At 41.3% G+C, this 23,388-nt stretch overlaps 1 protein-coding gene across 3 annotated transcripts in view; it reads right to left on the bottom strand.

Annotated features, from left to right (window-relative positions):
• The window catches only part of PLXNA4 (plexin A4), a 1,021,577-nt gene that overhangs the window by 190,317 nt on the left and 807,872 nt on the right, over positions 1 to 23,388 (bottom strand). For all 3 annotated transcript variants that reach the window (XM_063926762.1, XM_063926763.1, XM_063926764.1), the window contains exons 14-15: positions 21,930 to 22,047; positions 13,050 to 13,186 (exon numbers count right to left, since the gene is read on the bottom strand). In XM_063926762.1, the coding sequence (XP_063782832.1) occupies positions 13,050 to 13,186; positions 21,930 to 22,047 (255 nt within the window). The remainder of the gene's footprint in view (positions 1 to 13,049; positions 13,187 to 21,929; positions 22,048 to 23,388) is intronic.

The following is a 23,388-nucleotide window of genomic DNA, read 5'->3' as shown; positions in this document are numbered from 1 at the left end:
AAATTAGAGAAATGCGTCTTTGAAGTCAAGTCCATTCCGTTTCTAGGGTACATTGTGTCCGGTTCCGGACTAGAGATGGATCCTGAGAAACTACAAGCAATCCAGAATTGGCCGGTACCCTTAACCCTCAAAGGGGTCCAGAGGTTCTTAGGGTTCGCCAATTATTACCGAAAGTTTATACGAGACTTTTCCACCATTGTGGCGCCTATTACTGCTTTCACCAAGAAGGGTGCTAACCCGTCCAAGTGGTCTGAAGAAGCCATGCAAGCTTTTCATCTTTTAAAACAGAGGTTCATCTCTGCACCTGTCCTGAAACAGCCTGACATTGACTCTCCTTTCATCTTAGAGGTGGATGCCTCCTCCGTTGGAGTAGGAGCGGTGTTATCTCAGAGGGCTAAAGATGGTCATTTACATCCTTGCAGTTTCTTCTCACGGAAGTTCTCCCCAGCGGAGCGCAACTATGCCATTGGCGACCAGGAGTTGCTAGCCATCAAGCTCGCTCTAGAGGAGTGGAGATATCTGTTGGAGGGAGCTTCTCATTCAATCACCATCCTTACAGACCACAAGAACCTTCTATATCTAAAAGGCGCACAATGTCTCAACCCTCGTCAGGCCAGATGGGCACTTTTCTTTTCCAGGTTCGACTTTAAACTCCAGTTCTGTCCGGGCTCTCAGAATCGCAAGGCCGATGCCCTTTCCCGCTCATGGGAGCAAGAAAATGAGTCAGAGTCTTCAGACAAGCATCCTATTATAAATCCGTTGGCATTCTCCACGGTAGGGATGGACTCTACGCCCCCATCAGGGAAAAGTTTTGTGAAGCCGACACTAAGGAAGAAGCTCATGCATTGGGCCCATGCTTCCCGTTTTGCCGGACATACAGGTATCCAAAAAACCCTGGAGTTTATCTCTAGGTCCTATTGGTGGCCAACTCTGAAAAAGGACGTTTTGGAGTTTATTGCATCTTGCCCAAAGTGTGCTCAACATAAAGTATCCCGCCAGTCGCCTGCGGGGCAACTGGTTCCACTATCTGTTCCCCGTCGACCATGGACCCATTTGTCGATGGATTTTATTACAGATTTGCCCATGTGCAACAAGTTCAATACCATCTGGGTGGTAGTTGACCGGTTCACCAAGATGGCACACTTCATTCCTCTCACCGGTCTTCCGTCAGCTTCCAAGTTGGCTCAAGTATTCATACAAGAGATCTTCCGACTCCACGGTCTTCCAGAAGAAATTATCTCAGATCGAGGAGTTCAATTCACAGCCAAATTCTGGCGAAGTTTATGTCAAGTCCTCCAAGTCAAGTTAAAGTTTTCCACGGCTTACCATCCTCAGACCAATGGTCAAACTGAGAGGGTGAATCAGGACTTGGAGGCCTTCCTCCGCATCTATGTGTCCTCCTCTCAAGATGACTGGGTTCAATTACTTCCCTGGGCCGAGTTCTGTCATAACAACCAGTATCATTCTTCATCTTCCTCAACACCATTCTTCACCAACTTTGGATTCCACCCTAAAGTCCCTGAGTTCCAACCGCTTCCAGCAACTTCTGTTCCCGCAGTGGATATCACCTTGCATCAGTTTGCCAATATCTGGAAGAGCGTACGATCAGCTCTGCTCAAGGCATCGTTCAGGTACAAGAAGTTTGCGGATAAGAAGCGTCGAGCAGTTCCTGCTCTCAAGGTGGGTGATCGGGTATGGTTATCCACGAAGAATTTGAGGTTAAGAGTTCCCAGTATGAAGTTTGCACCTCGCTACATCGGTCCTTTTAAAATTGATCAAGTCATCAATCCTGTTGCTTACAGACTCCAGTTACCTCCCTTCTTAAAAATACCCAGGACATTCCATGTTTCCCTGTTGAAACCGCTAATCTTGAATCGGTTTCATTCCTCACTTCCACCAACTCCGAAAGTCCAAACTCAACGAGGCGTTGAGTATGAAGTGGCCAAGATCCTGGACTCACGTCACCGTTACGGTCAACTTCAGTATCTCATTGACTGGAAGGGCTATGGTCCTGAAGAACGCTCTTGGACCAATGCCTCTGACGTCCATGCTCCTGCCTTGGTCCGAAATTTCCACGCAAAGTTTCCTTTAAAGCCTAAGAAGTGTCCTGGGGCCACTCCTAAAGGGGGGGGTGCTGTCACGATCCGGGTATCTGGACGCCATTACTTACCCTTCAGATGCCTCCTAAGGCGAGCTCAGCGTTCCAGGACCGGATTCCGCTGTTCCTGAGTTTCCACATGCAGAGTGGTCTTTTCATCAGCCGCGGCCTCCGCTGTGCCCGCGTGGTTAAATGTGCATCTATCAGCCTGGCGTCTCCTGTCTCCGGTGGCCGGCGCCGCCATTACTGTTTCCCAGACCACATGGATTACAAACCAAACTTCCCTCCAAGTGTCTGCATGGGCGCAGCCATCTTGGATTCTGTCATCTGATCATTTCCACCAATCTGCTGTCTGTGTTGTTGATTTGCATAATTGCCTAGCCAACCCCTTCCTTGCTGCAGGTATAAGTAAGCTGTACCTGAGCAAGGAAGACGTCAGTGCTTTGGTTGTCAAACCTAGTTCCTGTTTGTCTCTCTTCTATGATTGTCTTCCAGGTTCCAGCTCCTGTCTCAAGACTTCCACCATAGAGACCCGCACCAGCATTCCACCTGCGGTGTAGCCTGACTCTCCAATCCATTGTGGATTCATCTGTTTCCAGCTACAACACTACCTGCTTCCAGCCTCAGCTTCCAGCAGAGTACAGCTTCCCTTAAAGGGCCGGTGTCCTTTCTACACTTTACCACTCTCCACCGGAATTATTATTTCTCCGCTCTCAAGTTCTACATTTCAGTTCACATTTCATCGCTCCCAAAGTTCATTTATTATTTAACTGGTTCCAGCCAGTATCCACTCCGTGCTAACAACAGTCTGGTTCCAGCCAGTATCCACAGCAGCTGTTTTACCTTCAGCAACCCAGCTCTTCCTGGAACACCAGCTGGTACAATCCTGGGTTATCTCCATTGCTACAGCCGGGCCTGGTAAGGACTTTCCATCTAGAAGATCATAAGAACTATCTCACACTACCAGTGCCCTGTGGCTCCTGCCATGCTGTAGTACTCAGGAACTGTATTTATTCTTTGCTGACTTTTACGTTTTCTTTTATTGCTGCTGTGATGCGGAGTTGTCATAATAAACATCATTGACTTTTATCTAAGTTGTCGTGGTCACGCCTTCGGGCAGTTATTATTCATGTTACTTACATGTCCAGGGGTCTGATACAACCTCCCAGGTTCCGGTACATCTCAGCCCCTACAACTGAGGCTGCCTCCCGTCAGCTCAGGCCCTCAGTTGTGACACAGAAGCTCTACTGCAGTGCCGGCCAGACCATCCTTAGGACACTACTGCACACAGCAGCACTTACATCCCCTCTGAGCATCCTGAGGATGCTCCGGCCATTGCTGTAATTCTCATAGATGGTGGCCCTGCTCCCTCCCATCATGATGTCATGTGCTCAGGGGGTGAGGCCGGCATAGGGTGTTGGGACAGCCAGTTACGGCACTGGATTTTACAGTAAATAAAGCAAGGGCTGTGAGGATTGCAGTAGGTATTATATGCAATGCTCACTGCATGAACTTTTTTATGTAAAAAAATGTAGGCCTACTTCATCCTAAAAGACTGAAATAAATAGCTATCACTAGAAACCATAAAAGAAAAATAAACATTTTTAATCTTATTGGTGGTTTCTGTTTATCATATAAATAAGAACATGATCATTTTATGCATATTTAAAGCACTTATGAAATAGCCTGTAACCTTATCTGAATGTATTATGTTTGCCTCATAATACATTACAAAGAAAAAGTGCATTAGAAAAGCATTATCTGACAAATCAAACTACTTAAAGCCAGAACACTCCATTTGTGACTATCTGATGTAATTTCTTTAATCTTCTGAATCATTTTTACAAATGCAGACCACAATGCGTAACATTTTATTAGAAGGCTTTACACACACATTTATATGGATAAATGATAGTTTTGTTTCTGTTCTCCTTAATAAATGCTGTATATAATATTTCTCTCTCAGACCTGCTGAGATCCATATAAACCACTTGTTAAGCGGTCTATTACAGAAGACATTTTTAATTTAAAACTAGGGAATTCATGATATTTTTTTATTTTGGAGAGATGTGAAGTAGAAGGTTGGATTTCTTAAAAGTATTTATCAATGGGCCAGATTAATAATGGTCTGGATGTAGCTACAAATGCAGGACTGCACAAAAAACAAACAAGTTGTTTGTTGCATCCTGAGGAAGGGGGTGTCTCTCTACCGAAAAAGTTTATGTTTTTCCAAAAAACATGCTTGGATTCTCTGCACTTCAAACAAAGTCTCTGAGTGCCGCCTACCTTCGTTTGCTATATTGTGGGGCTCCCATAGGAGGGCACCAGAGCCAGTATGTAGCAGTCGCAGCAGTGAAGTGCCAGATACAAACACTAGATATATATATATATATATATACTGCATACAAATAGGTGCGGCACTCAGGCTGTACTACACACATGTGGGGTAAAATCTGCCCAAATGTGGGGCCCCATATACCTATTCATATATATTTCCATCTGCATGCACAGTCTGCTATATATACTCATGGTAAAGGGGCTACAAAGCTTGGCATAACCTTGTTGTGCCTCCATCTACTGACTCCAGCTATGTATTTATTACTTAGATCTGTCAAAAATTATCTGAACAAACAGACCTAAGTCCATATGTACTATAATAACATGTACCCTTAGGGGTTAATATTCCGCGATCTATCTTTGTCATTTATGCAGTTAGCTGACCAGAGTTCCATGAATTTTAATACAGTGTATTATCTTTACCTTTATTATGTGTACATGCACAGTATGCACTTTAGCACCTTATATATGCTCACGATATACGGTATATTTACTATGTTGTTTCTCTCTTTCCATTCCCCTAGTGACGGCTTCCCTGGAGACCATTGAGGCACGGTTAACTGGCAACAACGGAAATAGATACGGGTTGCGTCATAGTGCTCATCCATGAGACCGGAGTTATTCAGAGAGGTGACTTCCGGTCCCCGGGATGCGCCGGCGGTAGCGGGCGGGGATGGTCCTACTCACTTCAGTTATTTAAGGTACAGAAATGCACTGACACATGTTTGTTTGTTTTTTGTGTATGTTTTTTTCACAGCATAGCACCTTGAGAAAAACACCAGGAGGGCGTTGAAACGTTGCTGGTCTGCACTATGCTTGTTTATGTTTGAACATATGTTTGCCTAATTCAGCTTTTTCTACTTTTGCAAAAGCCAAGGAGTGCCGCCTGGTTCTTTAACAACAAGGAGGGGACATGCTACCCCAGTAATAGAACCCACCTCTCTATATACACACAGAGGAAGGCACCCTGGTGGATATCATAAAGGAATGGGAGTGCCACTTCTATATATGTGTATATATATATACACACACGCACACATGTACATATACATACATACAGATGGAAACCCCCCTGACTAAATCCTGTGTTTGCCCCTGGCGTGTTGCAGGCCATTCCACAGAGTGGGTGCAGCCAGAAGAAAGTCCTGTAATCGTGCATGGGAGCAAGTAATGAGTGTGGATGAGAGACGCAGATCTTATGAAGATCAAAGGGGCCGGGTTGGGAGATATTTTGAGACAAGCAAAGAGATGTATGTTGGTTTAGTATGGTTAATAGCCTTGTGTGTAAGTAAAGTATTTTGTATTTAATACGGTAGAATACAGGTAACCAATGGAGGAACTGTAGACAAAACAAAATATATGGGGTAGTCCACAAGCGCTGCAAAATAACCAATCAATTTTCAGCAATTTCTCAGGATCTTATATTCTTATTCTGATCCAACGAGTACAAGAAATTTTCCCCACTTATTTTCCTCCACAATTTTTTCCAGGATTCGCACCTTTTGACTAACCTCCTCAATGTGAGAGATGTACGTCAAAAGGTTTCTTTAGCAGTTCCTCTCATATATATATATACTTCTCAGGATAGGTGATTCCACAACCCCGTCCCTTAAAATGGACACTCACCTCCCAGCAGTGCCCTATATTCCTTGAAAGGTTTCTTTATTATCAACAGGTCTCAGGGTTCCAACTGGCGACCACCGGTATTGCAACAGATATGTGGATAAAAAAACCAATGGATATCCAAAAAAATGCACAAATTTATTGTACCTAATACAGATATATCCATAAAACATTAAAATTACAAAACAAACATAAAAATACGTTCCCCTGGTCGACTGGAATTCACTACTCCACCAACACCCTGGGATAGAGGACTACAAATCAATAAATTGATGACGGTTGATTGGCAACCTGGCTTTTTATTGGTGACAGTGGACGTCACGTCGCTATATACAATAATAAATCATGAATTTGGCCTCAGGGCTTTATAATTTTTTATGGAAAGAAGTGGAATGTCAGAGGAAAAAAGGAATTTTGTTCTGGAGGGAACTTCATTGATCCTCCACAACAATTTCTTCTGGTACGATGATTCATTTTACATGCAATTGACGGGAACGGCGATGGGTACCAGGCTGGCTCCCAGTTATGCAAACTTATTCATGGCACACTGGGAAGAGCAGCAAGTGTGGAGTGGCCATGAACTGGGGGGCCAGCCTGGTATCCTGGAGCCGGTATATAGACGACATTCTATTTATCTGGGACGGGGACCGTACCTCACTGGAAACTTTTTGTAGACATCTTAACAATAATTCCTTGAATATAGAACTCGCCTTCAATATAAGTGAAGTGGAAGTGAATTTTTTGGATTTAAGAGTGTATATTGACAAAGGTAAAATTAAGACCAGCAATTACACGAAAAGTACAGATTGTAATTCGTTTATAGATTTTTCTAGCAACCATCACAAGAACTGGTTGAAGAGTATCCCGATAAGCCAGTTTCATAGAATAAGAAGAAATTGTTCAGATGTGGAGGTTTATTGGGAACAAGCATAAAGATTAGAAGATCAGCTTAAAGCAAAAGGCTATGATAAGGAAATAGTACAAGCTGCAAAGGTTGAGAGTGGTTTGGATAATCGGACCAATATGCTTAATAATATACCTAAGAACAGGGAGGACACTATGGTATGTGTACCGTTCATTACAGGTTACAATAGTCAGCACAGGCAGGTGGAACAGATTATTAAACGTCACTGGTCCATCCTGAGCAAAGATGTATCACTGAAAGAATATATATCTGAAACCCCTAAATTTGTATATAGGAGAGCTAAGAATATAAAAGAAAGTGTGGTAAGAAGTGTGACTGCCACACCCAAGATGCTTACTAGGAATGCATCAAACGGCTTCTATAGATGCGGCATGTGCATGATGTGCCGCACATGTACAAGTAAACAAAGCAAAATTGTTCAGTATAAATCTAATCAAACTGGGGTAATATACACTATAAACGACTTTGTCAGATGTGAACACCAAAAATTGTATATATATACTTGAGTGCTCATGTGGTGCGCAATATGTGGGACGCACCACCCGTATATTAAAAACCCGTATGGCGGAACACGTACGGAATATAAAAAGGGGAATGGAGACCCATAATGTATCATCGCACTTTAAAAAAACACATGATTGTGATATAAAACATCTGGTGAGTTTTTGTGGTATTAAGGCTGGTCCCAAGCTGGAGAACCAATGATGGGGAAATCAGATTGGCTAAAATAGAGATGCGTACCATTTATGAGATGCAAACCCTGGACCCGAAAGGTCTAAATATTGACTTTGAAATGAAGTGGTTTTTACATTAATGGGTGACTTGTAAAATAAGAATGTTTTTTAGAAAAGAAAAAATCCTTTTGAGAACCCTGTTATTGGTCTTTAAAATTGTTTGCACCACTAACGGTTTATCATTTTGGTTCTTTTGCATGAGTTCGTTATGCTGCTTTTGAGATTATCTGACGAAAAAACACTGACCGACATTGAGAGAAATATGTCTTCCGGGTTGCGTTCCACACTATGGACGGAATGACCCGCACTTCCAGGCAAAGCGGAAGTCACGTGATTTGCGGCTCACCAATACACTGCGTTCCACGGACGGGAAGGAGAACGTCCATGAAAGCCTTGTTATGGAGTCGAATGCGGAACACAGGAGGGACTAATAAAGTTGGTTGAAGTGCAATAGAGCAGTGTATAAAGGATGTTAAATATGTGATCCAGTTCCGAGATTGTTTTTTACCAATTAATGTTTTTAACTAATTTAAACGATGAAATCTTCCTTATGTATATTTTTATAGTGTATTTAAATTTGGTATTAAGATGTGTATAATGGATATGTGAATAATAACTTATGAAATAAGGCACAATGTATGTTTTTAACAAATGTATTGTGATTGGCCAGTAAAGCTGGGAGGGGCGACCAGGAGGTATAAATGGCCTCATGTTTGACTCCAGGAGACACCTTGAGGAAGGATCTAGAATCCGAAACGCGTCGGTGTGGCTCTTTTTTACATCCCAGGTCGTATGGTATACTTCCACCTGTTTTTATTTCCCAGTAGGACCGACACTCGGCTGTGAGCTGTAGACTCTATGCACTATTTTTAAGAGAATAGAGGACAGACAGAGTGTTTGGTATCCCAGGGTGTTGGTGGAGTAGTGAATTCCAGTCGACCAGGGGAACGTATTTTTATGTATGTTTTGTAATTTTAATGTTTTATGGATATATCTGTATTAGGTACAATAAATTTGTGCATTTTTTTGGATATCCATTGGTTTTTTATCCACATATCTGTTGCAATACCGGTGGTCGCCAGTTGGAACCCTGAGACCTGTTGATAATAAAGAAACCTTTCAAGGAATATAGGGCACTGCTGGGAGGTGAGTGTCCATTTTAAGGGACGGGGTTGTGGAATCACCTATCCTGAGAAGTAAATATACATGAGAGGAACTGCTAAAGAAACCTTTTGACGTACATCTCTCGCATTGAGGAGGTTAGTTAAAAGGTGCGAATCCTGGAAAAAATCGTGGAGGAAAATAAGTGGGGGAAATTTCTAGTGATGAGCGGGTTCGGTTCCTCGGAAACCGAACCCCCCCGAACTTCACCCATTTTACACGGGTCCGAGGCATACTCGGATTCTCCCGTATGGCTCTGTTAACCCGAGCGCGCCCGAACGTCATCATCCCACTGTCGGATTCTCGCGAGATTCGGATTCTATATAAGCAGCCGCGCATCGCTGCCATTTTCACTCGTGCATTGGAAATGTTAGGTAGAGGACGTGGCTGGCGTCCTCTCCGTTTATTAATGTTGATGCAAATATTTGTGCTTATTGCTTAATTGTGGGGAATGGGGAGCAGCTGTATTATATAGGAGGAGTACAGTGCAGTGTTTTGCTGATCAGTGACCACCAATTTTATCCGTTCTCTGCCTGAAAAACGCTCCATATCTGTGCTCAGTGTTCTGCATATATCTGTGCTCAAACTGCTTTATAGTGGGGACTGGGGACCAGCAGTATTATATAGGAGGAGTACAGTGCAGAGTTTTGCTGACCAGTGACCACCAGTATAATACGTTCTCTGCCTGAAAAACGCTCCATATCTGTGCTCAGTGTGCTGCATATATCTGTGCTCACACTGCTTTATTGTGGGGACTGGGGACCAGCAGTATTATATAGGAGGAGTACAGTGCAGAGTTTTGCTGACCAGTGACCACCAGTATTATACGTTGTCCGCCTGAAAAACGCTCCATATCTGTGCTCAGTGTGCTGCATATATCTGTGCTCACACTGCTTTATTGTGGGGTCTGGGGACCAGCAGTATTATATAGGAGCACAGTGCAGAGTTTTGCTGACCAGTGACCACCAGTACTATACGTTGTCTGCCTGAAAAACGCTCCATATCTGTGCTCAGTGTGCTGCATATATCTGTGCTCACACTGCTTTATTGTGGGGACTGGGGACCAGCAGTATTATATAGGAGGAGTACAGTGCAGAGTTTTGCTGACAGTGACCACCAGTATATATAGCAGTATGGTACGGAAGGCCACTGCTCTACCTACCTCTGTGTCGTCAAGTATACTATCCATCTAGATTTTATACCTGTGGTGCATTTTAGTTTTGCAGTTTGCTGAAAGTGACCACCAGTATATATAGCAGTACGGTAAGGAAGGCCACTGCTCTACCTACCTCTGTGTCATCAAGTATACTATCCATCTAGATTCTATACCTGCGGTGCATTTTAGTTTTGCAGTTTTCTGACAGTGACCACCAGTATATATAGCAGTACGGTACGGAAGGCCACTGCTCTACCTACCTCTGTGTCGTCAAGTATACTATCCATCTAGATTCTATACCTGTGGTGCATTTTAGTTTTGCAGTTTGCTGACAGTGACCACCAGTATATATAGCAGTACGGTACGGAAGGCCACTGCTCTACCTACCTCTGTGTCGTCAAGTATACTATCCATCCATACCTGTGGTGCATTTCAGTTGTGCGCAGTATATATAGTAGTAGGCCATTGCTATTGATACTGGCATATAATTCCACACATTAAAAAATGGAGAACAAAAATGTGGAGGTTAAAATAGGGAAAGATCAAGATCCACTTCCACCTCATGCTGAAGCTGCTGCCACTAGTCATGGCCGAGACGATGAAATGCCATCAACGTCGTCTGCCAAGGCCGATGCCCAATGTCATAGTAGAGAGCATGTAAAATCCAAAAAACAAAAGTTCAGTTAAATGACCCAAAAATCAAAATTAAAAGCGTCTGATGAGAAGCGTAAACTTGCCAATATGCCATTTGCGACATACAGAGTGGCATGGAACGGCTGAGGCCTTGGCCTATGTTCATGGCTAGTGGTTCAGATTCACATGAGGATGGAAGCACTCATCCTCTCGCTAGAAAACTGCAGGCCACTCCTAGATGGGCCAGGTGTTTGTGTCGGCCACTTGGGTCGCTTAGCTTAGTCACACAGCGACCTTGGTGCGCCTCTTTTTTTCTTTGCATCATGTGCTGTTTGGGGACTATTTTTTTGAAGTGCCATCCTGTCTGACACTGCAGTGCCACTCCTAGATGGGCCAGGTGTTTGTGTCGGCCACTTGGGTCGCTTAGCTTAGTCACACAGCGACCTTGGTGCGCCTCTTTTTTTCTTTGCATCATGTGCTGTTTGGGGACTATTTTTTTGAAGTGCCATCCTGTCTGACACTGCAGTGCCACTCCTAGATGGGCCAGGTGTTTGTGTCGGCCACTTGTGTCGCTTAGCTTAGTCACACAGCGACCTTGGTGCGCCTCTTTTTTCTTTGCATCATGTGCTGTTTGGGGACTATTTTTTTGAAGTGCCATCCTGTCTGACACTGCAGTGCCACTCCTAGATGGGCCAGGTGTTTGTGTCGGCCACTTGGGTCGCTTAGCTTAGCCATCCAGCGACCTCGGTGCAAATTTTAGGACTAAAAATAATATTGTGAGGTGTTCAGAATAGACTGAAAATGAGTGTAAATTATGGTTATTGAGGTTAATAATACTATGGGATCAAAATGACCCCAAATTCTATGATTTAAGCTGTTTTTGAGGGTTTTTTGTAAAAAAACACCCGAATCCAAAACACACCCGAATCCGACAAAAATTTTTCAGGGAGGTTTTGCCAAAACGCGTCCGAATCCAAAACACGGCCGTGGAACCGAATCCAAAACCAAAACACAAAACCCGAAAAATTTCCGGTGCACATCACTAGAAATTTCTTGTACTCGTTGGAGCAGAATAAGAATATAAGATCCTGAGAAATTGATGAAAATTGATTGGTTATTTTGCAGCGCTTGTGGACTACCCCATATATTTTGTTTTGTCTATTGTTTCAAGGAGTTGTGCTCTTGGGGGTGGTACTGAGCAGCAGCAAGGGCGCAAGTTATTCTTTCTGTTGATTAGGTTAAATGGAGGAATTGACATAGTGGGTCTGCAGACAATGAACGTCTAGCAAGAAAGATTAGATATATATGTATATTATCTATCTATCTATCTCTCTCTCTGTATATATATATATATATATATATATATTTATACATATAGTGTAAAGGAAGCATAACAGTGTCACATCATTTGAATACTGCCAGTCGATAGAGCTTTATAGCCTTGAAAAGCTTGAAATAAATCCCATTACAGACAACAGAAGTTATTTCTGAATAGCATTTCAATTACTTTTGTTTTTGTTTTTTTTATTACAAGTATTCAACACTCTCTACAAATGTTTCGCAAAGAAAATCTACATTGTTATCTGTGTTTTTTTTTTAAATGGATTGTGCTATCTACAACTGAAAAAACCTCAGTCTCTGGCACTACAAATACAGCTGCTTTTTAAATCTGACCTGTTCAAGTCACCAGTTCCAAATTTTTTGCCCCACACCTTCCCCAACTGCTAACTTACTAGGAGGGGGTAGTAGCCAAAAAAAAGAAAAAAAAAGAAATGAAGACTCCTGTCACAGATAGCTGTCTGTGCTGAAGAGCCAATTCTTGTCCCCATCACTTACATTATACAAGACCTCAGTGTATGAGTGGAAAATAAACTTCTACGATGTTCGACATTTAGGATCAAGAGGTTCATAACTATAATTTTGCGTGCCCTCCCTGCAATTTCCCTGGCTGCACACTTTCCCTCCACTACTGAGCCCATTCTGCACTTCACTTCCTAGTCAGGGATGATGACAATGCCACACTTTATTTCTATCATTGATCCCTTTTGCTGTCTCAATCAATTCCATGTTAACCACGCATACCAGATAGAAGTGCAAGGCCAGCAGCAGTTCAGCTGGAAGTTACACAATGCACAGAAATAGAGGGGAGCCAAACCCTGCCTTGTCTAAGATGCCCAGCAAGCTGTGGAGAAGTAGAAATGTGCCCCTCTGCAGTGCATGCCACCAGAAGGAGCACCACACATAGTATTTTCCCCAAATTTTTTTTTGAGTGGATGAGAGCGCACATCCTGGATGTGACCACGCCCCTTTTATCTCCCACACCCTCTGAAAGTCTCAGTGGCAATAGCTAATAAATAAATGGAAAAATCAAAGTTTATATACCTGTCAAAAATGCACGGCTGTCCTCCAAACATCACTTTAACACTGCTCCCTGCACTCAGGTTGGTTCCAGTGATTGTCACCTGTGTCCCTCCTGAGACGGGTCCATGGGTCGGTTCTAACTTAGACAAAGCCAACGTCTATAAAATAAAAGCAATACAATATTAATGAATGAAGCATACTGTTTGAAAAAACAAGTATTACATATATGGTCAGTCAGCTTTATTTTTATAGCAAATGGACTGTAGATGAGTTTTGTAGCATAAAATGCAGTCACCATTATTAGAGGAATCTAAACATAAATGTAAGACTAAAGAGAGATTTATGGGTTAACTCTTGTCTCATTGTGTCTCCCAGACAAAAATACGTCCCTGTTAAAACATAAATTCATTTGCAGCTTTTTGTAACCCTATTGTGGATTTAACCTTGGCACCACAGCTAAAACGATAAGCCTCAAGGGATACATTTTTGTATTTAGAACATAATAACATATGAGTACAATCTGATACAGAAGATCACAATGATACAAAAATAAACCATAAAAATGTCTATTTCCGAAATTAAAATGTAGAGTGTATACTTAGATTAGCATTTTAATGGAAAAACTCCTAAGGACCGCAGGAGAAGCGAACATCTGCATTCAAGTGATGAGTTATGCCGGGATGACAGGATACTCAGAAACAATGGAGTAAGTGGCTATATGAAAGCTGAACTCGGCATTGCGTGACTCTTTGCTAAGTTACTACATTTTGATCTTGGAAAAATCATCTTAACTGCAATTGTAATTGGCAGCTTTAGTAGCTGCAAGTACAGTATAACCAAGAGCACCAATAAAAAAGATATCATATTACATAATTGCTCACACACACACACACACACACACACACACACACACACACACACACACATATGTTATACTCTCATCAGCAACATGTCAATTAGCATGTGTTTCTCATTGTATTTCCTATCACAAAACATACAAAGCCCATGCGATGGGTTCTCTGTAGTGCAAAAGTACATTTGAAATGTTTAGTTATTTATGGAAAATATGCAAAATTCTCCTAGATATTGTACATTTGCCATTTTGTAAATGTTAAAGACGCCTTACTGTACGGTGATATTTCAGTGTCACAGTGACGTGGAAATCTGATTTAGGTTGGCATTTACAGATCCAGTAAACAAAGGCAACAGCCTTGCTGCTCCTGTATCTATCATATCACCCACCAGGATGTAAGAGCCATCAGCTGTCAGACAATAGTCTATGCTGTTTGTATTTTCACACTGAATAACAGATGTGTCTCATATAGTCTTGTTGCAGTCATGCCAAAAAGACCTTCTCAGTGCATCAGGTCCCATGCGACTCGGCTTGCGCCTTTTTCACTTAAAAGTGCACCTAAAGGGCTGTATTCATGGGCCGATTTGGGGAGAGATGTGTGCTGAGCGGTTCGCTCAGCACACATCTCTCCCCCCGCTCAGCACAGCACGATGTGCGCTGAGCGTGCGGGGGTAGACGGGGGGGGCGTTCATTTCACCCAGCGGGTGAAGTGAGCGACTTGCTAGACAGGCCAATCTAGCACCAGCGATAGCGATGCGCGGGGCTGCGCATCGCTATCGCTGTGAGGGGTACACACGGAGTGATCGCTGCTTAAAATCTAAGCAATCTAGTCAGATTGCTTAGATTTTAAGCAGCGATCGCTCCGTGAGTACCCCCCTTTAGTAGTACAAATTCACCAATCAGATGCAACAAAACCACTTCACAAGACGGCACTGATTATAATAATTTAATATGCAACACTTGTACATCTGTGTGCGAATGAGCCTGAATCTGTATACGAAGTGCTACGATGCTGCTTCTTTTCACGCCAAGTTCTGTTGCGCTTCATCTGTGACTTTGTACGTATTTAAAACTAATTCCTGTGCAGTGAAAGTCGCAGCCCTGCTTCTCTGGTACAGATTGAGTGGTGTATCGCTGTGACTGCAGTGAGAATAAGAAAAGTCTCTATGCTACACCACTCGATGTGACACTTGTGCAGGATGTCCCGCAGAACATGGCATAATGAGGTTAATTATATGAGGACACAGTAGCGGATCTTGCAACGGGCACGCAGGATTTTTGCCCGGGGTGCCACCTACTGGAGGGCGCTGCCGCCGTCCGGAGGGCGCCACTGCCATAGAAAGATCCGCTACTGGTAGTGCCCCCCGGTGCTGTCTGGTGCTGTGCGCGATGACGGCATTGCGCACCGCACAGCATTGTGGGACCGGCACATAGACGCTAGGGGTCATAATTGACCTCTAGTGTCTATGCTGTGCTATGACATCTCTCCCATAGATCCGAGGAGCGGCGCCGGTGGCTGGAGACGGAGGACAGCAGCAGTCGAGAAGCAGGAGCGGGGATTGTGAGTATTTTTTTTATTTTTTTGGGTGATCGGCACTACTAGGGGCACAGTATTGGGGGCACAGTACAGGGGGCACAGTACAAAGGGCACAGTATTGGGGGCACAATACTGGGGGCACAACTGCTGAGGGCACAGCTACAGGGGGCATAACTGACCACGCCCCTTCTCCGAAGCCACATCCCCATTTTTCGCCCTGGGCGCCACAAGGCCTAGATCCGGCCCTGTGAGTACACAGCTGTAAAAATTTATCTGGAAACAAAATGCTTATAGCAGTGTGTAAAATTACTTACACAAACTAGTGGAATACATTCTAAACACACTGTGGGACTATCTACATTGTATTTAATGGACTGTTTTCCTACAAGGCTATATACAACTTATACAATACAGAAAGAGTAGATATTGTTATTGAGGTAATCTAAGCATAAGAAAGACAAGACATTAAATGTCCTATTTCAATCAGTTAGACCAGGCATACATTTCTATGTAATCAGTTATCTATTGTATGGGTTTGTCTCCTGGAAACAGCACACATGTACCTCAGGATGTGGTAAATATGCCTTAATGAGGTTGCTCCAGTTCTACTACACATTCACTTTAAACCAAGTGGCTGCAAAAATAAGACCTTTGCAAATAATCTGTTTAAGAAATGGCCTTACTAAAAGGTGAATTGGCCAATATGTGAAAAAGATCCTTAAATTGAGAGTAAATGGATATTTTACATAATCACGGCAAATGACAATGCTAGAAAGGCACAAAACATTACTATAACTGTCATAACAAACACCTGGGTTACAAATAACAGTTATGTTTGCTGTCTTGTACTATGATGTGATCATAACCTATACACAGTACTGTAAGTCTGTACACACAGACATCTGCTCACACAAGCCATTAGGGGGTACTAGCATACAGTACTACATTACTAACCCTATTATCACCTTTGTATTATTCAAATCATTTTTATGGTCATAATAGTATGATTCTAATAAACATTATGTGTGGAAATCTGGCAGTGATACTAGCCAGTGCCTCTACAACCACTGACCTCACCGCACCTCACTGCAGGGTATACTGTAAGCTGGGAAAACACACCACCTACCAGAAACATAGTGCACTTTGTTATTGGTGCGTAGAAACGTAAGTCTACAATAGCGATGAATTAGGTCATCTTTGATCACATTTCTATTTCCAGCACAAAAAATACTCAAAGCAAATATGAGCCCTAAAAGAGCTTGTTTTTTGTGTGAAAGGTGAAATACTGGCTGACTGTGGCAACATCATTTGTAAAGGAGGTAAAAAAAACTGCTGTTATAATGTTATGTTTAACAGCATCATTCTACATCATAGCTGCAATGCTCACCATAGTTTGCACTATGAATGAATCAGCTGAAACATCACATACAGTACAGCTAGATAGTCAATGTTTCTGATAGCCCAGATATCAAAAGGCCAGGTAGAAAAGCTATACAAAAGTTAAGTGATGCAAAGAATATGAAAGTCTCAAAACTATAGTTATGAATGGGTTTCTCCTATTTGTAGTATGATCAGAGAGTGAGATCTTATGCTTGACTGTTTTATTCATGAAAACAAAAGTATACTGATGAGAAAGATACAATGGAATTTTAAAGAACAAATTTTCTCTACTTTGGAAGTTTTGTGCATGTATATTTACATTGGCAAATAAGGGTCCATAAATAACTGAAGATGCTTAGTGTATTTAAGGTTTGTATAGGCCTTGAACATGCACAGGAGTACTCTCAATTTTTCTGTATTTTAGAAATGCCTGTGTGCAGTCCACATACAGGATTGTATATGCCTACGAACAAATAAATATCCATTTTTCCACTATCACTTCTGAACCATTTCTCCTTATATATTTACAACATTTAAACTTCTCTTGCCCTACTGCTCTTAGGGGGAGATGTACTAAGCAGTGAAAAGAGTGGAGAAGTGAGCCAGTGGAAAAGTTGCCAATGGCAACCAATCAGCATTGAAGTAACATTTATAATTTGCATACTATAAAATGATACAGAGCAGGTGATTGGTTGCCACGGGCAACTTCTCCACTGGCTCACCGCTCAACTCCTTTCAGTGCTTAGTACATCTTCCCCTTAGCCTTATACTGTATGTGCATTAGGAGGTAATTAAAATAAGTAGGCATGAGGCCAGGGGTGTTTGAAAAGAGGAGAGGCCCATGTTCAGACTCGGGGTGGGCCCCCTCCTCTCCATGGCAATAGTAGGCCCTGGCATTGTGCAGGAGTCTATTGCGCATGTGCAGGTCTCTGGAAACATTTCACTTTTTGTTTTGTTTGATGACAATAAACTGTATCATTATTATTATTATTATTATTATTATTACATGGAGCCCACCATTTTCCACTAATTTCACTATTACTTATGCTCATCACACATTTTGGCTGTGATTTCTATTGTGACTGCAGCACCAAAAATGGGACTCTGGAAAGGTAAGTATTAAAACATGGGTGCAGTATGTGCGGTGTGGACCCTCCTGGAGCCAGGGGCCCACATGCATCGCACACATTGCACCCATCATTGAAATGCCAATGCATGAGGCTGTCATCTCATGAGGCATCTTACATCTTTTTAAGGTCTGTTTGACTAAGGACCTAGTGTCTTATGTATTTTATATTTATTAGCCAATCAGATCATCTGAAATATTCACATCAAGTGATGACTACTAATCATGTGGAAGGGAGTGAGGTGTCCATTGAGACAGCATGATGTGAGAAGAGTAAGGAATTCCCAAGCAAAGGTCTCTGGGAACATGGTGCCCATGCCCCAATTCCAGTGACTTTTCTATTGCGTGTATGCAAACCACAGAAAATGTCCGCAGCACCATTTTCTTAGGGGTTTCTGCTGCTTATCGGCGCTTACTGATGTGGGACTCCAGAGAGGTAAGTATAATTAATGGTATCAGGTGGCCTCCCCCGTGGATCCAGGGGCCCATGTGCACTGCAAACCTTGCACCCATTATATACAAAGTGGTACAGGGAAATGACCATTTTTAAAACTCTGTAATTAAATAAACTATTTTTATTTGCCAAATTACAAATATGCCATCTTAAACTAAATAGCATGCCACTTATTTCTTGAAGACCACATCCTTGAGGTGAACTCCGTCTCTGTGCAGGCATACTCTAAACTTCCATGCATAACGCGTCATAGCATCTAAAAAGAAATGACAGCAATTTCTTGACAAATTCTTTCAACTCTTCAATATTTTGTGGCCTATGTACACTTTGCTAATTAAGGGGCAGATGTATTAACCTAGAGAAGGCATAAGGAAGTGATAAACCAGTGATATGTGCAAGGTGATAAAGGCAGCAGCCAATCAGATCCTAACTGTTAATTTACATATTGGAGCTGGTTTACTGGTGCCTTTATCACCTTGCACTTATCACTGGTTTATCACTTCCTTATGCCTTCTCCAGGTTAATACATCTGCTCCTCTGTGCCCCAATTTAAAAAAAAGTCGAATGACGAAAGGTCTGGGGACCTTGGAGGCCAAGTAATGTCACAATTCTTGGAGAAGATGCGGTTTTGAAAAAGTTGTTGTAGGAAACCAACTGACCTCTTAACTCCACTGTTCCATGGATACTAAAAGCAAGGTTATCACTATGCTTTGTGGCAAAGAGGAGGCATGGCCTCATGGGAAGGAATCAAGGCTTCACGGCCTGACTCATAGTGTCGCCACTGCTAAATGGCATGATGTAGACAAGAGGATATCGAGTAATGTAATCCCCCACTATACCCCTATTAAAAAAAATAAAGTTTTTTTTTTAATTTCTTGTTTCTCTTTCCCATTCTGTATATGCCAATGGGCAGGTGCATCTTTTGGGCAATAAACCAATATGGGCCACTATAGCATGTTTAATAGACGATAATGCGTGATCTTATCAGAGTTGTAAGTAACAAATATGTCCAGTCGGTATAATATATGTATGCTACATCAAAAATATTTATTTATTGGTGAATTTTCAGACCAACATGGCTGATGAATATTTTGGTAAAAATGTTCCCAACTCTAAAGTTCTCTTCTTAAAATCTTACAAGAAACCAAAGTTAAGTAGTGTGTTCCTAACTTCAACGACTTTACTTCTCTTTCTTACACCAGACATACAGTACACAGAATTGTGTAGCAATAAAGGACATGCTACAGCTACTGCTAAAAACATACAAAGGCTAGAGAACTGTGTTCAAAGTTATATGATAAAACTAGAGGAATCCCAGCAGGTAAAACATTTCTCTGCGGATGGAAATACAGTGCAATAGTTGTGTTACAGCTATTATTTCTGCTGTGCTGACCATACCTATAGTTGTTGACAACAAAATCACTATTATGCCTGCTGTAATAGATTATCATTCTATACTATGCCAGTGATTAGTGAGGTTATATGATTTCATTTACTAGAAATGTTAAAGTTTTACATGAGAAACCAATCATGTAGCAATGACACCGGTATTAAATATATATAACATTTGTAAGTACATTTGTCTCAGTACATCCTTATCTACTGTATAAGTAGTCCCCCATAAAGTTTCTCTCCTGTTTAAATATAAAATTGTAAAAAAAAAAAAAAAAAGTATTATTATTTTAATTAAATCAAAGAGATGCTTAATTACTAAAGAGGGATTTAATAAAAACAGAGATGTAATAGATTGTATGCGGAGTTTAGCAAGCTATTTTTGAGTTTATAAGAAAATGAAGCAAAAACTAGAACAATTCTTAAATGTTAATTATCCAACCCTCTTTAGTGGCATTATTATTATTATTATTATTATTATTATTATTATTTTAGGCAAGATATTCTTTGTTTAACTATATACCTTGTGCATTTTAGAATTAGAGCATTTATTGGAGAGGCTTAGGATCCTGCAACCTACAGTTAACCCAATTCCTTCAAGAGCAACAGTGAATATTGCTGAGCTCAGCATGCAGACTGGGTGCCAATCCAACTCCAGCTTAGTGCTATTCATGAGGAAACAAATTACTCAACTCAAGTTGCATTACCCATCACCATGAAGAGGCAGAGGGAAATTCTGTGAGAGATAAACTCTCTTTCCTAATGTGCCCTTTTCAGATGAAATAATTAAGGAAAGTGTGCAATGCAGTCAATTTTCAGTAACACTTCACTTGAAATGTTCCATCATTACAAACTCATTAGATGCTTGTGCAGATCTTACATGATTTTCCCATAGGCATTCCAATGCAATTTAGTGTTAATGAACACTTAAAAACACTTCCGGATTAAGTTGTTGCAACAATAGATGTGATGAACTATAAAGTTACATTAAAAAAATCAGTCTTCTATTCAGTGTGTTTCTCAAATGCTCTAGAATTACTGTAAAATAGGAAGACTCGTGCACTGAAAAAGGTCTCTCAATATGTTGAATACAGACCTGCAAATCCCTTTCAACCATGACTTGAGATGAGAGAAATCTTCAAAACTGTTCACAAAAATATTTGCCTTATTAAACATTTAACTGCAAACTTTTGCAGAACTTTCCCCTTGTACAGTATGCCCAGACGTATTCCAGCCACACAACAAAGCAAAATAAATGTAATGCTGTCTTTCCAGCTCTATTCATACACTATAAATTTAACATCATGTAAATTGTACTAATGCACTGCGTAATAGCTATGGCATGGTGAAATGACTGCAACTTTGCAGCTCTGCAAAATGGCTTATTCTATTATGCAACTTAATTTGCATGAAACTTTGTAACAATTTCTCTACAGATAACATGGAACCAGGTCTGAATAGATAATACTGCATAGACTAGTCTTACATTATTTAGACTTCACTTTATTTCTGTCCACTTCATTATATTTTACAGAAGTAAAATTGAGAAGAAACAGAATATTGCATGGAGATCACTATTTTCCCTATGGGAAAATTGACTGACATGTTCCTTTCTCCCCTACTGTATCCCTTTTCTATCTAGAAATTCTGATCCATGATACTTCTACTTTTCAGCTAAATTGTTGTTGTTTTTTTGTGAATTCTGCTTTCAAATCACAAATTGCTACACTATAAACTGTCTCGCCCTGCCCACTTTCTATAAATCTGCAATCTCTTTAGGAAGATCTAGATGGACAGTGTAGAGAATAGAGCAGGTACAGGCTTGTTTGAAAAACAACGTGACTAACCGGCCTATTCTTATCCCTTTATCACAGCGAGGGCTGTATACTTAATAATCGGGGGCTAATAGCACCATTAGTGATACTATTAGCACTGGAACAAAGAGTATATGTACTGCATGTTATAATAGCTGATCTCTTAGGAAATACATTTCATGCTGGATTAGTAATACTGGGAAAAGATTACAATTATAATCTTGATAGTATCATTTCTAAAACCTAAGTTATTGCGGATTGTTTGACATAAGTCTAATTTGGAATTGCCATCACAATCTGGAATATAGTTACAAACGAATCTTTGGAATTTGTATTTTAGCTTACCACAAAGTAGTACAGTAATGAGGATCTTGCCATGAAACGAGGCCTACAGTCTCCCACACAGACATCCACAAATCCGGCATGCTGACTGGGCTTCGCATCCCCAATTTCACACACAATTCTGGAAATATTGAAATGAAAAGGAAATCAGTAACCACAGTGATTTAAAGATAGAAACACCAGCAATTATCTTCACAGAGGAATACTGTAGAAATATAGGGAGAGCCATTACAGCTCAATGTACAGAAATAGTGTCATTTTAGTGATCTACAGGTAGACTTTCTAATCGCAGAATGACACAATGACACAACTCAAACTCCCAGGTGGACTACTTCCCTCAGGCAGTAGATGAAATTTGTGAAACTAGCCTACTATTTTGCTTAAAGTTATTAATTTAAATCGCCAGGATGCAGGCTCAAATAAGAGCCCGTCACAGTTATCAGGAAGAAGTAAAGTAATACGCGATCACTGTACTTACACATACGAACCTCCTTATGCTACCAAGCATGCATGGCTTTCCAGTTTCCAGCTGCACATGCTTGCAATGCGGAAAACCCCACGATTCACATCAAGATGCCCTGCAGCCCCCTGGATAGTGATCGCAAGAACCCCCTTTGGCGGGGCAGGCCCACTGCAGTCAATGGGCTACAGCAATCTGAAGATGGTGTTAACCCACTCAGGCAAGATCCCCAAAGCCTGGTTAAATATTACCCCCATAGAAAAGTATACCATTGCAAGGACTGACATACAGAAAGCAGATCTCCAATATCTCTTGCTTTCTGTATTGGTACATTTAAGGGATTCTTAATTTTGCCCTTAAACATGGGGAAACAGCAGTTTTTTATGGCAATAAATAAAGGATTACTAAATAGGTCCCCAAGTGATAGTAAAAAAAAAACCAATTGTATACATGTGGTCAGGGATTGCTGATGAAGTTATCAGCTATATTCCAAATCTTGCTGCATATGTGTTTGTCTTTTCATGACCATGGAGCTTCCCATCAGTGATAATTTGCTTTTCAGAAGTCGGCAGTCTTTAGTAAAGTGGCCAGTTCATTCTGTCTTAATGGAATTGTGCTCCATAGTGAATGTTCTCACGAAATTAATGTTAGAAGTTAGTTGATTGCTATGAGATTCAGTACCTTTTTAATCAGCATATTAAACTGTTTTGCACACAACTTGGGTATACACAGTGTCTTAGCTGATACTAAATGTTATTTGTGGTTTTTGGTCAATTATGCTCATGTTGAGTGCCAGACCATTATATTGAACTGTTTAATTTTTTTAGTCCTACTACATTTATTTTTATATATAGTTACATGTATAGTAACCTGCCATAATTTGAGCCAATTTCAAAATCCTTTCAAGTTATGAACAAACTTGATTTGCAAAGTAGTTGTGGTTTGTGAGCGATGTCACACGCACACTCACAGTCAGGGCCATAACTACGTGTGTGACAGGTG

The sequence above is a fragment of the Pseudophryne corroboree genome, chromosome 6, assembly GCF_028390025.1.
Source record: "Pseudophryne corroboree isolate aPseCor3 chromosome 6, aPseCor3.hap2, whole genome shotgun sequence".
Lineage (NCBI taxonomy): Eukaryota > Metazoa > Chordata > Amphibia > Anura > Myobatrachidae > Pseudophryne > Pseudophryne corroboree.
The sequence above is the reverse complement of the archived record's forward strand: the minus strand, read 5'-3'. Positions and strand labels throughout refer to the sequence as shown.